At 40.8% G+C, this 14,652-nt stretch overlaps 1 protein-coding gene across 1 annotated transcript in view; it reads right to left on the reverse strand.

Moving 5' to 3' along the window:
* Nucleotides 1-10,718, reverse strand: part of GEMIN8 (gem nuclear organelle associated protein 8) — a 28,978-nt gene extending 18,260 nt beyond the window's left edge. The window contains exons 1-4 of the mRNA XM_058825721.1: nucleotides 10,610-10,718; nucleotides 9,794-9,843; nucleotides 6,157-6,196; nucleotides 2,887-3,352 (exon numbers count right to left, since the gene is read on the reverse strand). Coding sequence (XP_058681704.1) covers nucleotides 2,887-3,352; nucleotides 6,157-6,159 — 469 coding nt within the window. The 5' untranslated portion in view covers nucleotides 6,160-6,196; nucleotides 9,794-9,843; nucleotides 10,610-10,718. The remainder of the gene's footprint in view (nucleotides 1-2,886; nucleotides 3,353-6,156; nucleotides 6,197-9,793; nucleotides 9,844-10,609) is intronic.
* Nucleotides 10,719-14,652: the final 3,934 nt, after the last annotated feature.

Raw genomic sequence — 14,652 nt, forward strand, 5'->3', positions numbered from 1 at the left:
TTGTCAAGGTCCCTATTGGTATTCTACCGTGGCACACCCAAACAATCTCATTTGCTTTCAATGCTATGTGAAACTCTTGCCTCACCCTTACAAACGTCTCTCTCAGAAGTGGAGGTGTAAATTTCAGGCATTACTGAGGTTAATGCTACCCAAGTTTCTCTATAAATCTGCTCCTAAAGACATGCAGTTTGGGATTAAAAGGAAAAGCCATTAGAGAGAAAATGCTCAAGTAACTGAGGGTTTCTTTTGCAGATGCATTATCTCAATCTTCTCAAGCACCAATACAGAATGTCAACTGTTAAACGTTATGAAAGATATAACATGATATAGCATCATTATGGATCACAGCTTAATGAACCTCTAAATTTAATTTTGTTCATAAACAGCAATCAGGAAAATTAATAAAACTACCTCTTAAAGTCAAGTACTACTGCCTTCAACATGGTCTCCATACCAGCTCATTTCCAAATCATTAGAGAAACAATGATTTTCCCCTCCTCCTGCTGCTTATGTTTCTTCTTTTGAGAAACTTTACAGAATAAAAAATTTCTTCTATTTTCATTTTCCCTCACCATGGAAGAAAAGATGCACCACAAACAAGATAATACTGTGTTTTCAATTACTCACAAAATTAGCATTTAGAAAGCACCATTCACCCTAGATTTCTACGTCACTTTTAAATTTAATGTAAGTCAAGTACTTGTTTACTCTTTTCTGCTCTGAGGAATTATGATGCTTACTCAGCACTATCCTCACTTTATCAGGGAAGCTGCAGTAGTGAAAGACCAGAGCCTGCTTGAACTTGCATGAACACCTGCAGCAGTGCCACTGAAGCACATGGAGCTGCACTCATCCAGAACTAGGTTACTACACAGCACAGAGCAGAGACCAAATCATTCCAAAAGGCTCTGAGTACTGCTGTGGTGAAAGGAACAAAAGTAAAATCTGTATTCTGAGTCACAAACTTCTTCCCTATTCACCTGCTCATCATAAAGAACAAATCATATTTTTAGCAAGCACAGCCAGTGAGGGGTCGGGAAGAGACTAAATAGCTACACCAAGGTCATACAGGAGAACATCTCTAAGCCCTGATTTCCCAATTTCCAGGACAACACCTTCAATCACTCACATACCTTTAAATACCACTAATCATACTGGTAAAAAAAAAATCCAAAGAAAATGTTCTGCATTCCCAGAAGTAGCCCAGTGTCTTAAAGCACCATGTATCTCATCAAAGGAACATTTCAACAGAGAACACCATGCTGATTCTGCAAAAGCACAATGAGAAAGGGATTCATATCAGGCACTACCACAGAATTCCTTAACTCACTTTGCTAACTAGATCAACTTGCATCACATTGATGAGAAGTGTAAAGTTAAGCTGAGTTATCAACTCACCCTCTGATACCTGCTGATCAAAGAACTTAAAATACTTTTTATTTCCCTTTCAATCATTGCCTTTATTATACATTTTAGAATGTTTTCTCTTTCAGAGAAGCAGAAAAAGCTCTAATAAACATTCATTACACATTTTCTACTGGAGTCATGTGAGAAAAGTTATTTTTATTATTCTGCTTTCTTAAAACAGATAAATTTTTCTGCAACATCTGCATATGAGTAAAGTATCAATAAAGTACAGAATAATCCTTTATTCTTTTAAGGATTTCACAGAAACAAAGATGACCAATACCTCTGAGGATCAAGACCTGAGAAAAATCATAAGACTTACATTCCCTACCAAAGGACTTGGGTCCAGATCAAGACGCTCAACAAAGAGAAACTTGTGGTATAGTACAGAATGAAGAGGATGCAGGGGGAGGAGAAAAGGGTAATGAAATTTTACTGCCAGGTTAGCAAAAAAATAACAAACAAAATGGCTGCTCCATGTTATAAAATACATTGAGGGTTACTCTAGTGTTCCGTGATGTATTCAAGCATTTCCTGTGAGTTCCCCCTCAAACATACAGCACATTAACTAGATTCATTCATAAACATTCTGGAGCTTTTTTCCTCAGCACTAAAGATAAATTACTGTCTTCTGGACAAAAATATTATTTTCTTTTTTGCAGTCATAATTTTTTTTCTCTCTCACCAAAAACTTCCAAACATTTTCTGACACTTACTTCTAATGAGTGGTACTTAAGTGTACCCATCAGTTCTGCCTATTTCAGTCAGCTGACTTCCTCACTTGCAGTGCCTATTTCTGTGAATTCTTACACAACCTGTAAATGTTGAAGCCACCCAGCACTCAATGTTACGGCCACCAAATACCACAAAACACATACTGCAGTGAGATGCCACAGCTTGTCTGAGTTATCCCGGTTCCTGCCCCAGGTCTGCCAAACACCTCTCCCTCCCCCTCCCTTGCCCCCTGCTGAGTGCTGTCTGTCAGTCCTGACATTCCAGAGTGATTGACAGAGTTCAAAAGATGCCTTTCAGCCCTGGGGGACACTGGACCATCCAGGCGTCATTTGTCCTCTGAGACTTCCCCCCATACCTGGTTGGTGGGATCCCTACCCTTCCCTCTCCCCGGGGTTAAAAGGAACAACAACCACGTGATTCGGGGAGGTTCTGTTACAGCTGTTATGGGATTCAGAGGCCTGTGGGCCAGGAATAAAGCTCTGGATCGAAACTCTCCAGCAGAACCCGACTCCTTTCCTTCACCTCACCTTAAAGCTTCTCCACCAGAGGTAAACCTGAGCTCCTGCATGCCTGGACTTGTCCCAAGCACCCAGCTACAGCATCCAGCCAGCCAAAGGTGTCTCTGGGGTGAAACCACCACAGCTGCCGCCTTGGTCAAGCAGCAAGGGCCAGACAAGCCTAGGCATGTCCCATCCGTTTATATTGGTAATAATTCCAATAAACACAGAACAAGCATGGACTTACGCAGCTCTTCTCGGTGCCTCTCTGTCTCTGCAAAAAACTGACGAAGCTCCTCTGTGATCTCCATGTTACTCAAGTCATATTCTATCTCTCCTTCAGACTCAGAGTCTTCCTCCATTTCAGAGTCCATTTCAGCATCCTCTTCCATTTCGGAGTCCTCATCGGCATCCTCCCTCTCCTGGTAGGCACCTGCGTACTGCTGAGCTCCCCCATGACACGGAGCTCTGACATCTGGTCTGTAGCTGGAAGAATAGTGTTGGATATGTGGGAGGTCATTCCCGTGCCAATCTGAGTAGTGGCTGCCTGGAGAGGCTGCAGCAGGATGCCAGGGATGCCATGGCAGGCAGTACAAGGACTCCATGGCTCTCCTGTAGGCTCTCTGGTGCCTGTGCATCCAGCGCATGGCTGAGTCATAGTGCCTCCAGTACCTGGCGTACACCTTGTGAGAGTACCACGGCTCCGTGTCCTCCTGCAGCCAGAGCACACAGGGAGAGGGAAAGAACACAGACAATCAACCACACACCACAGCAATCATGCTTTCCCCCAAAAAGAAGGTATAAGAGAGAGAGAAATGAGGGGAGCAACTAAATGCAAGCACAATGCTGCCTTTTAATCTTTAGTCATCCTTTAGCTATGATAGAACACAGAGATTTGAAAAACAACGTGTGTGAGCACAGTGCACTTGCACCACACCTCATTACTCCTACAAGAGACTCTTTTGGCATCAACTATCACTGAAGAACTGAAACAGAGAAGTTGTAGTGTCCAGAAGGTATTTTCCAAGTGCTCATAGCTACTACAGTAAGAAACAGTCTGTTTTAGGAAATATGCCATGTGGATATAGTCCACAATTCCTTAGACACTCACATGAGTTTTAAGAATTGAGTAATTCCAAGGTGTAGATATTACATCCTATACTTAATTTCCAACTCCACAGACAGAAAACACAAGAGATTAGGATTCCTCTGCATTAAACAAATGCATTCATTTTAACAGTAACATATTTCCTCCAGTAATGTATTTCCTCCATCTTCCTGCCAAAGTTTCTCAGAAAAGGTCAAACAGCAATTCAGACAAGTTCGTATTTCCACCGTGGCCACAATCAAAAATGAGACTGCATTTAGGCAAATGCAAGCTGCCAGTAAATCTCCATTTTGTATCCATCACAAACCAAAACATGAAAAGAGGCAATAAAGTGCCACTGATAAAGTACAGAGAAAAACAGTTCTATACAAAGAAACATAGTGTAAAACACCTTCTCCTGTCTTCCAGCTAATCTTAGTTTTTCTTGAAGAAGTTTCATGCTGTTCAGATTTCACCAGCAACTACAAAGCCCCACAGTCCCTATAGCCTTAAGCTCCCTTCATACAAGCCACTTCATCTCCCACCTCATCCCACCCTCAAAAAGCAGAATAGAGGATCTTATAAAAACAAAGCTATAAACTACACTAGAGCCTAGATCAAGTAAACTAAAAAGCAAATATTTTCTCCCTTTCCCTCATGTCTTAACTTCCATAGAAAATACTTTATCTGGAGTAAAACAGAATGCCTCTACTTTAAATAGGAAAATTTTAATAATTAAGCCATGTTCTGGCAAACACTCAAAACTATGGCAAAACTAGCTGATGTTTTCAGAGATGAATGTGACATTTACAGTCTTTTATTAAGGTGGTTTCTTCTCCTTTTGTTTTTCCTTTTAAGGACATACAGGACAAAAACCTTTAAGTCTGTTTTCTTGATCTACCCTGGCATCATTTGGTCCCTTTAAAAAATGATTCCGTGGTGAAAAGAAATCCCAAGGCAAAACCAGAAAACTCAAACCTAAAAAATACTTTCCATTTAACACTATCCAGAGAGGTTCACTTAGTTTACTTACACTTGTTTTCACTTTCTGGTTCTAAGACAATAAAGCAAATGCTAGTGAGTTTGGAATAAAAATTGCAACTCTTATGCTGGCTTTTTTTCTGGAAAATTTAGCCTATTATTCCATAAGAGATCAATGCTATATCTTTTTTAGGTCATTCCTAAGTGCTCTCAGAAACAAAATATCTTCAGCTAACAGAGTACATAAAGAAAACCTCCACAAATTTGCATTCCTTACGGTATTCCTGATCAAAAACTGCACCCTATTTGTGAAGGGCTGTGTACCTCAGCTATGTGATTTAAAAGTGCAGTCAATTTATCTTTTCTGAAAAGAAAGAATTCATGGAGATGAAACTTCACTGCTATTCTCCTCTTGGTCTAACACTGCACTGCTCCAAGACCATGCATTTGGAGCTCCCAAAATGCAGCATTCCCAGGATGAGTGGGTAGAAGGAAAGCATCTGCCTTCCATATGGAATTTCTTCATCCTTAATCATCCAACTACCTAACAGCTAGGATGAACAATGCTTTATTTACTGTTTCCCTTTGCTTAAGAATGTCATACTGACTCCTCATCCTTCAGCAGACAGATGAGAATGTCCTATTATCAAACCTGATACATTAACAAGTTACTTTTAAAACATTTTGCTTATTTTTTTCCTTAAATATTAAAATACTTTAAAATCCAGTTTTGAAAGACCATGATGTTTGACAAAAGCAGGTATCTCCTACATTCTATATATCTGCAAAAAAGACAATATATTCTTTTAAAGCTCAAAAATTATCTCCAGTTCTTATAAAATGTTTCTAAAAAGGAACTTGATGACTTTACTGAAAGCTCTGGAATCAAGCTGGTTGATTTGTCTGGCTGACTAGCTCCAGTTGTTAATTTAGGGGAAAGGAAGACAAAAAGCCAGTTCATACAGATGGAACTGTGATGCTGGTGCTTGTCCAACTACTTTTTGTGAGGGTTTTTTGTTGAAAGCAACCCTTGAAAACCTCCTTACATTTGAATTTTAAAAATACATCTGTTAAAAAAGAAATTACAGAAATGTTTTACATTTGGGTGGAAATGGAAAGGAACACTTTTAGTCTCACTTAATTCTGTGTCTGTGCTTTTTCAGCTGTGGAATAAATGGAAATAAGAGATTTCCTCAAGGAAACAAAAGCTATAAATCCAAGGCAAATGATCAGAGTCCTCTGTTATTCTCCTGTTATTTCTCTGGAGTCTTCCCAGGAGTAGACAAATCACTCATTGTTGTAATCTGAAATCTATTTTCAAAGCAATTTAGTGACTTTTACATCTAATTTTTACATGTCTGCACTCACAGTTCAATGAAAGTATTTATATGCATGTTATATATAAAATGTGACTAAGCTATTCCATAGAAACCTGTGAAGACCTCTTACCATCTCTTGTGGAGTTTGTTCTGGTGATGATCAAGGTGAACTAGAAAAGAAAAGAGTAGCTTTTTAATTCATAAAAATATATGTATTAAGGTGGTCACAGGCACTGAATAGATTTTTTGTTATATTTGAGCACTATGACCTACAGCTGTTAAGTATCCCATCCCTGTTGGGGCAAGTTGAAGTCTCTTACTGATAGATCTTGATTAGCAGCAATAAAAATCCCATTCCTTAAAACTCTCCACTACAATGAGAAAGTTAAAATAGAGCCTTCTACAAAATGCAGTCTGAAATGCTGGAACTGAACATTTCTCCCATTGCTCTTCTCTTTTTTTCATGCTTCCTCAACCTTTATTCTCCAAATTAATGCCAAACAAAAACCATCAACTTAAAGGAAACAAATTATTTTCACTTTTTAGCTGTGTTTGCACAGGAACTTGCATTAAAAAAAGCAATTGCCATAAAATGATTAAACCCATCCTGATTCCACTCATGCAGTGAGGTTTCTGTTTAACCTGTGGTGGACTTTTGACCACATACTGTCTTTTCTTTCTCTTTGCCTCTCTTTTTTCCCTCCCTCCAGCATCTGATCCTGCCTCTCATGAAGAAAACACAGGTCAGTTCAAGTTGCAACCACAATTTTTAAATGTGAGGAAAAGGCATAAGGAAGAGGGGCAACCAGACAGGAAAAAAAAATAAAAGAAAAACATGGTTGTGAGGGTAGAAAGGGAGAATAAGAACTCTATAACCACCAGGCAGGATGTATAATCACCAACCAATAAAAACCAATATCCAGGGTGGTTTACCAGTACGTATCACTGAGAAATATTCTTAATCTCCTCTTATCTGACAATTATTTTATTACACTAATAGGTTAGCTGCTTCATTCACATATTTCTCCTGACATTCTCACCCTCAGCCTGAACTTTATTTAACTGCCAGTGAAAGGTAACAGAAATAAGAGTACACTAAACTACCTATTGCAACTCTCAAGATATGGTCAAATGCTATTCCCAGAAACACTGGAATATAGCCAAGACAGCACTTAAAATCCCTGTAGATTCATACCAGGATAAAGCCAGGGTTTTCCAAAATGCATATGAATACAGTACAGTTGTGTTCTGCCTCATATTTAACAATACTCAGTAAAGAGCAACTTTTTGTCACTTAAGACAAGCCATACTGCATGAAAGGAGAATGGAATGGCCAAACAAAATGCAAATCATGCAGCAACTACAAAAGCAAATGATGGTCCTTTTGGATGTGTCCAAAGGCCACACTAAGCTCAAAGCCATAAACCCCTGGTAACACCATAACCCCATGTCTGCAAGAAGCTCTAAACACAGGAGCAGTCCCACTGCAGTTGATGGAAACACTCATGCCAGCAAAGGCTGCAGATTCAGGCATAAGGCAACTAAAGCAGGCTGGATTCTCTCCTGCCTGCTTGGAGGAAGAAGGAAACCCAGCTCTGAGATCACTGCAAACCACTGCAGTGACTTAGCACCCAAAACCCATGCACAGATAGAAGATTGCTGTGCCATCCCTCTTTGTGCATTTCAAATGTCTCATTTACAACCACTGCCTTCTTCAGAACTTTCATCTCCACTCTCATGATGTACACATATACTTTTTGTCTCTTCCCCATATATATCTTTCCCAGATACATCTGGATACTGTCAAGGTTGCCATAAAGTCTTTTTCTCATACTTAAAAACCTAAGCTCATGATATCCAATTCTTTCCTTTTCTACTACAGAAAAGTAGGTTTGTTTAATTTTCATGTTCACTCTAATTCCTACATGACAAAAATGTCTTTGAAACAGTTTCACAATAAACAGAAATCAGGATTGATCTCAATGTAAATAATTTTTAAAGCAGTAATTGGTAAAGTCTGATACTTTATTATTAACACAAAACATGTACCTATGTTTCTGACAGGGAAGGAGAGGAAAAACCCTGGCAAAACCATCCAACTATATTAGTTTACCAAATATGAAAAACCTGTTTTGCCAAACATAGAAACATTAATTATTTTCATAAATTATTTATGAAACATTAGACTACAAATATAAAGCAGAACACAAAAATGCTGCAAGCAAGGAAATGAAATTAAAAAGTGAGTTTGTTTTATTTTCAGTTGAATTACTCTTCCAAAACAAACTACATCAAATTTGAAACATGACAAGCAGCAGAAAAATAAATGTAATAGTTCTACTTCTATAATTTATACTTCAAAAAATGAAATATGTAGCCACTGAATATATGAAACTCATGACCAAATGTACAATTTAAAATGGGAAAGAGATTTGTTTGCTTATACTGATCATTAATGATGGACATTTTTTCTAGTTTCTTGTCTCAGTTTTAAAATATTCCTCCACTGATAATGAACCAGGGATGTACTCCCTTTCATCAAAACATATCTGTCCCCCTTACCAGCTTGAGGCAGGTGAGCATTAGAAAAAATAAATAAATCCCATCAAAGCAATGACAGCATTTAACTCCCTTGGAGTCAATAGAAATGGAGACAATGTCTGTAATACCTTAAACTCAAATTCAATGCACTGGAGTTTATAACTTGGTAAGTAAATCCCACTCTGGGACCACTGTGGGACTAGTAGTGTGTTGGATACAGTGTGGCCACATAAAGGAAACAGGGACAACTCCCAAGCCCAGTGCAGACCAGTGAGGGTTCCACTATTCACAATATCCATCGACACAAGATTAACTAACCTATTGCATGATACTATGGTAAAAACATAGTATGTTATAAAAGGAAGGTGGAATTTCAATAAATTCAGCAGGTTTCAACAAAACACATTTTTACAAAACTTTCATGAAAAAGCCAACTACATTTGAATTGGAAATGACCCTAACAATAGAGAGCTGACCAGCCCCTCTGCCCACTGCTGCTTTTGTCCCTGCTGTGAAAACTGTCTTCAGTCAGGCCAGAGCTGCCCTAACTCAGTATTGTTTCTGGCAATGGTTAGTAGGAGATACTCAGTAAAATGTGACGCTAACATAAAGGAATTACTTTTCCAGGTACATTTCTCCTGATTTCAGCAAGTGGTAGTTCAGAAACTTTTATTTTTTTATCCCAAAACTGGTTTTGGCATTTAAAGCCAAAACCCCCATGAGTAACAGGTGTTTCCAATAAATCCCCTGGCAGTAAACTTCACAGTTTAAGGGATAAAACATAATTTTGTGCTGTGTATTTTGAACTCACTTTAGTACATACTAGCTAAAAAAATGTGAACATAACAACATCAATAGCTTGCATCCTCCCATGAACACTATTTCATTTTATATTTCTGATGCAGAATTACCACCAGAAGAGGGAAATGTCTGAAAAGTGGTCTGACATTCTGTGCTTCAGATTAACGCTGCGCATTGCTGTGACGTTAACTTTAATACCAAAGTGCCCTAGTTACAGTCACAAAGAAACACAAGCCTGTGATTGCTGGGACAGCTGGCAGCAAAAGTTATTTCTCTTCCAGAGAAGGGGTAAAAATTCCCAACACTTTACCCTGTGTTCTGGTTTGACAATGGCTGTAAATACAAGACTTGTCCAGAACTTAGGATACAGTTACAGCCCCTTCTCATCCCCTTCTCATCCCAACAGGAATGCTATGAACACCCACCTATCACTATGATGTTCACATCAATGTCCTTAAAACAACAGCAGCAACTCCTGTGAATGGAAGGGAAACAAATTAGCATAAAGCAAAATAATGTCCTCAAACTTTAGCATATGTATTACAGATCTTTTGGCCCTATCAGAAGTTGAGGCAGTGTAATCCACTATGGGTCCCCAAAAGAGGGTCTTTATTCTCTGAGCTTCAGGACATAAACCCAAAAGCTATTTTGGCCAAAAATCAGAGGGAAGAAATAAATTGTGAAAGCTGTACAATTATCAGTAGCCCAGTTAGCTTAAGTTTTATATCTATATCTGGTCAATTAAGTCATAAACAAGGAACAGGATGGCACTTCTCCAGTGCAGCTTTTGAAGTAAGTAATTTCCTGGTCTCACAGACCTCGTGCCCAGACTCCGGTAAGTGACCGAAAGGCTGGAGCAGCGCTGAGCAGCTCCGGCCCGTGCTAGCAGGGCACACAATTACACCCAGGGCTGCCAGGAGCACGGGCCCTGTGCCCCGGCTGCCCCAGCGCACGGAGCGCCGCTCTGCCCGAGCTCGCTCATCGCCGCCTCAGGCCCCGGGCCGAAAAACTGCACACAAACGCCAAAGCCCCGCGCCCGTACGGTACCACAACCACCGCCTGGGGCCACAATCCCCGGCCTTGGCCCCGCCAGGCGCTCGGGTTCCCACATCGCCTTCCTGAGCCCTTCGTTTTCCCGCTTCCGCCGCCGTTTCGCCCCGGCTGCCACGGCCCTCAGCCCGGTCCCCTTCCCGGGCGGGAGGCCGCAGCCTGCGTGGGGGCACCGCCGTCCCCGCACCCACCCGGGCAGCGCGGGGCTCCGGCGGGCACGGAGAGCCGGGCACGGTCTCCTCCAGCGCTCCCTCGCTCCGTTCCGGCGGGGCCCAGCGCGGCTTCCCCCGCCGCTTCCGCCGGCGCTCCCCGGGCCAGCGGCGCCATCTCGTGGTGCTGTGGGGAGGCGCGGCCGGGGCCCCGCTCCCCACAGCCGCCCCTGGAGCTGCCGGCCCACAGAATTCCACGATCAGTTGGTTTGGGAAACATCTGCGACATCATCCAGTTCAACCTATGACCGAAAATCTAAACCATGGCACTGAGTGCCACGTCCAGTCTTTCCTTAGCCACCTCCCTGGGTAGTTTATTCTAATGTCTAATCCCCTTTTTGTGAAAAACTTTGTCCTTATGTCCAATCTAAATCTCTGCTGGCACAGCTTAACATTATTTCTTCTCGTCCTGCCACTTGCAATCCCGGAAGAGAGACCAAGAAGAGACCTCACCATAGCCTCCTTTCAGGGACTTGTAGTGAGTGGTAAGGTCACCCCTGAGCCTCCTTTCCTCCAGGCTAAACAGGAGAAAACAGGCTAAACACCCCCACTAAACACCCCCAGCTCCCCCAGCTGCTCCTCACAGGCCTTGTGCTCCAGACCCTTCACCAGCTTCATTTCCCTTCTCTAGCAAGTTCTGAGTTCCTGCTGTCCCACCTGACCCCTGGTCGCCATCTCCAGTTCCAGAGCGCGCACACAGTGCTCATCAAGCTGACACGTTACTCAAAATATGTGTGCGCTATAGTGGTGGTGCTGTGGCCCTGCCATACTTTATCCTCTGGTTATTATATTTTCCATAGTTAATATCTAATTTTCTGTTCAGCATTGAGCCAGTATTTTCATGCGACTGTGAATGAGCAGTCCCTTAGGGACCTGTCACATCTGGCAGAGCAGGGACTGCATTTTCCCCTATGGAGCATTTTACACTCTCTGTATTAAATTTGCCAGCTATTACCTGGTGCCATAATGTTAGTGTGTGTTTCTTCATGGTCAATAAACCACTGAGCTGTACCATTCTGAACAGCCCAGGATCCTCAGCATACTGTGCCACCCCATTGTCTGTGCCTTTCTCTGGGCACCTCATGGATGGGCTGTAACACGCAAGTATGGCTCATGCTCCTGATCCCAGCAAGAAGGGCTCCCCTAGGGCTTCTCTCCACTAAGGCTACTCTCTTCTGTAATTTCCATGCTTTTAATTAATACTTTCAGCACAGGATTATTCCCGTTTTTCAGCTCTCCTTGTGTGCTTACTGCTCTAGCTGCTTGCCTGCTGAAAATTTCAGCAATCATATTGAGACAACTTCTCTTTGTTACCTGCTTTAATTAAAAATGCCCATTGTGAAATGAAATTTCATATTGAGTCTCACTCATATAGCAGATTTCTACATTTATTTCCCATATATCTACTAAAGTTAGTTTTAAAAATAATTGTTACTAATCTGCCTGGTAAGGGTATCACATTTAGTACTTCACAAGATCTTCTTTAAAAGTAGTAAAAATGGTAGGATGTAAATATATTTTCAGCATTTTCAGAGCACTAAGTCACTGCTTCTGAAATTCTATTGGCTTCTACATCATCTGTGTATTTTTTTTTCTTCCAGTTACTGTGTCACTGTATAGTTTCCCATGGAAGTCAGGCATCTGTGCAGAACTGAGAAGTCTAGATACTGCAGTGGATTTTAATTCAGCCCCATTCAGCCCCTGCATCCCAAGTATTTTGTGATTTCCCTGTGTATGGCCAAAAAACTCAGAGAGAGCCTTTCTCCAAGAAAGAAGTGCTTTATACAATTACCAGCCTGTTTTGTCTGATGGGCACCCAGTGCACTCAGAGGCTCTTCCAGCTTTTCTTGCTCTGATCTGTGTATTCCTAGAGGCACATCTGGGTTGCTTTGTGCTCACACATTGGTATCTGCTTTTACACTGACGGCAGAAGGATGTGGACAGCAGCACACCGAGGTTATCTTGGAGAGTCAGTAGGTGAAAAAAGGAATCAGACAAATCATAAGTGGAGAATCTATTAGTCAGTCATCAGGACACACTTCTGACTTAAGAAGTCCTGGTGCACTAAGAAAGAGCTGTTCTATGCTTGCCCTGTTCATTCCTGAGGACACTGACATGGGCCACTCTCAGAAAAAGTGGTGATGGACTTTGCAGATCTTTAGTTGGAGTAAATTATATTGATTATAGTGATTATGTTACACATATATTAAAATCAAGGCATGCTTTATTGCTGAACTTCTGCACTTTGTATGGGAGAAAGGCATCAGGGCAATGTGCAGAAAGATATGGCATATGTGTTGGTTTTGTTAAACTTATCAGTCTCAGGCAAAGACTTAGAGTAATGTCTAGTAATGTTGGTGCTATGTCGATTTTGAAAATGCAATCAGCATTGTAATGTTTTGTAGTTTTTTAATATTTCAGTTTGAAATACTACTTTTTTGGGTAGCCTTACTTATAAAATGTACATTCTCCTGGTTCACTGCTTCTGGCTGATTTCCTTCTATCTGCCTTACTTATGCATATTTGCACTTGCACAGTTATTGTCTGGAAACACAGAAAAAGTTATGCTATGGGATCTACAGAAATATCACATTAAATAAACCTCTAATTATATACATTTTTAAACAGTTAAGTCAGTACTTCTTGTCTGCTGAAAACCAATTTCTTTCTCTGTGTTTCACCTCACTTTCCCTGGATGACTTCTGAATCTTTCACTTCACAAGATATCTGCTGTTGTATGAGCTGTGTTTGCCTTGGAAGACCATGTAGATATTTAATGAGTTTAAAATCTGTCTTATCAGAGGAGAAGGAGCACCCTGGCAAGGTTTGCTTTTAAAGGAAGCCCCCTTCATGGTCCCTCCCACAACCCAATGGTAGAAAAGATCTCACGTTAAGTTTGATTCGTAAATACATTTTTTCTACACCCATGAAGCATAAAATAATGTAAACTGAGTCTAGAATGAAGTGAATACCCCTGCAATTTCTTTCTCAAAAATAATGATTTGGTGATGAAAGCATAGCTCCTATTGATTCCAGTGTGACATCTCTCACAGGCTGAGGGCCAGAAGCATCACAGGGGAGCCTTGGATTTATTGATCAGTTTTGTCAATGGTGTCCCATAATGCAGCACGTCCCTCTTGAACTACTTTCTTCCATGACTGTGTTCCTTGTAGCTTTCAATGTTGCTCCAATAGGCTAAAAATAAGGACACTCTTTGCTGGGAAATGTTTCCTGGCAAGAAAAATGTTGCTACCTATTCGAGTGTGGAAATTTCTTCATAAGAAACAGCATTTGCAGTTGTCAAGTCTTAGAGAACATTTGTCAGCTACTCAGATTCATTAATTAGCCAATTAATTTCATTAACTTATTCTTTAAGGAGCTATGAGTTCAATGACTGGAGGTTTGTAAAAAAAGAAGTGTAGAAGGTTTAAATTTGCAGCACACTTACATAAGCTGAGAGAGCGCTCTGGGCATCAGATATGAAGGGGAGGTCATTTCCAGCACACAGTGGCAATGACTGGAAGTTGGAAAGTAGGCAGTAACCTATTTTTCTTGTTCCACTGTTCAAGAATCATATATCTGTCACACTCAAGTGTGTGATTCTGCAAAACTTGTGCAAATTTGTGGGTAGACCATTATTTTGCAAAGATTGTGTTACTGAAATGAGTTAAATGTAATTCAAAATAAGTCACATTTAGAACTGCAGATTGTCCAAGATATTGCAATTATTGACTCCACTTGGGCTTTACTAAGACAAAATAATATTTTACATTGTTTCTAGCAGATTTTCAATCATTATATAAAATATTTGCTTGGATTAAAATAAATCCTTCTTGGGTCTAGCTCCTGTATAATGTGAACCTACAATTCATAAAATTTACAGGAAAAGATACCTCTTTTGGTGGATATGGGGGAGGGGGGTGTGGCTGTATTTGTGTGTAGGAAGCTACATGTGAGACTTCTCTTACCTCTGGCTTTCTGAGGGACAGGCTACCAGAGGCAGAGCTGGGGAGAGGTAAAATATC

The sequence above is a fragment of the Ammospiza caudacuta genome, chromosome 2, assembly GCF_027887145.1.
Source record: "Ammospiza caudacuta isolate bAmmCau1 chromosome 2, bAmmCau1.pri, whole genome shotgun sequence".
Taxonomy (NCBI): Eukaryota; Metazoa; Chordata; class Aves; order Passeriformes; family Passerellidae; genus Ammospiza; species Ammospiza caudacuta.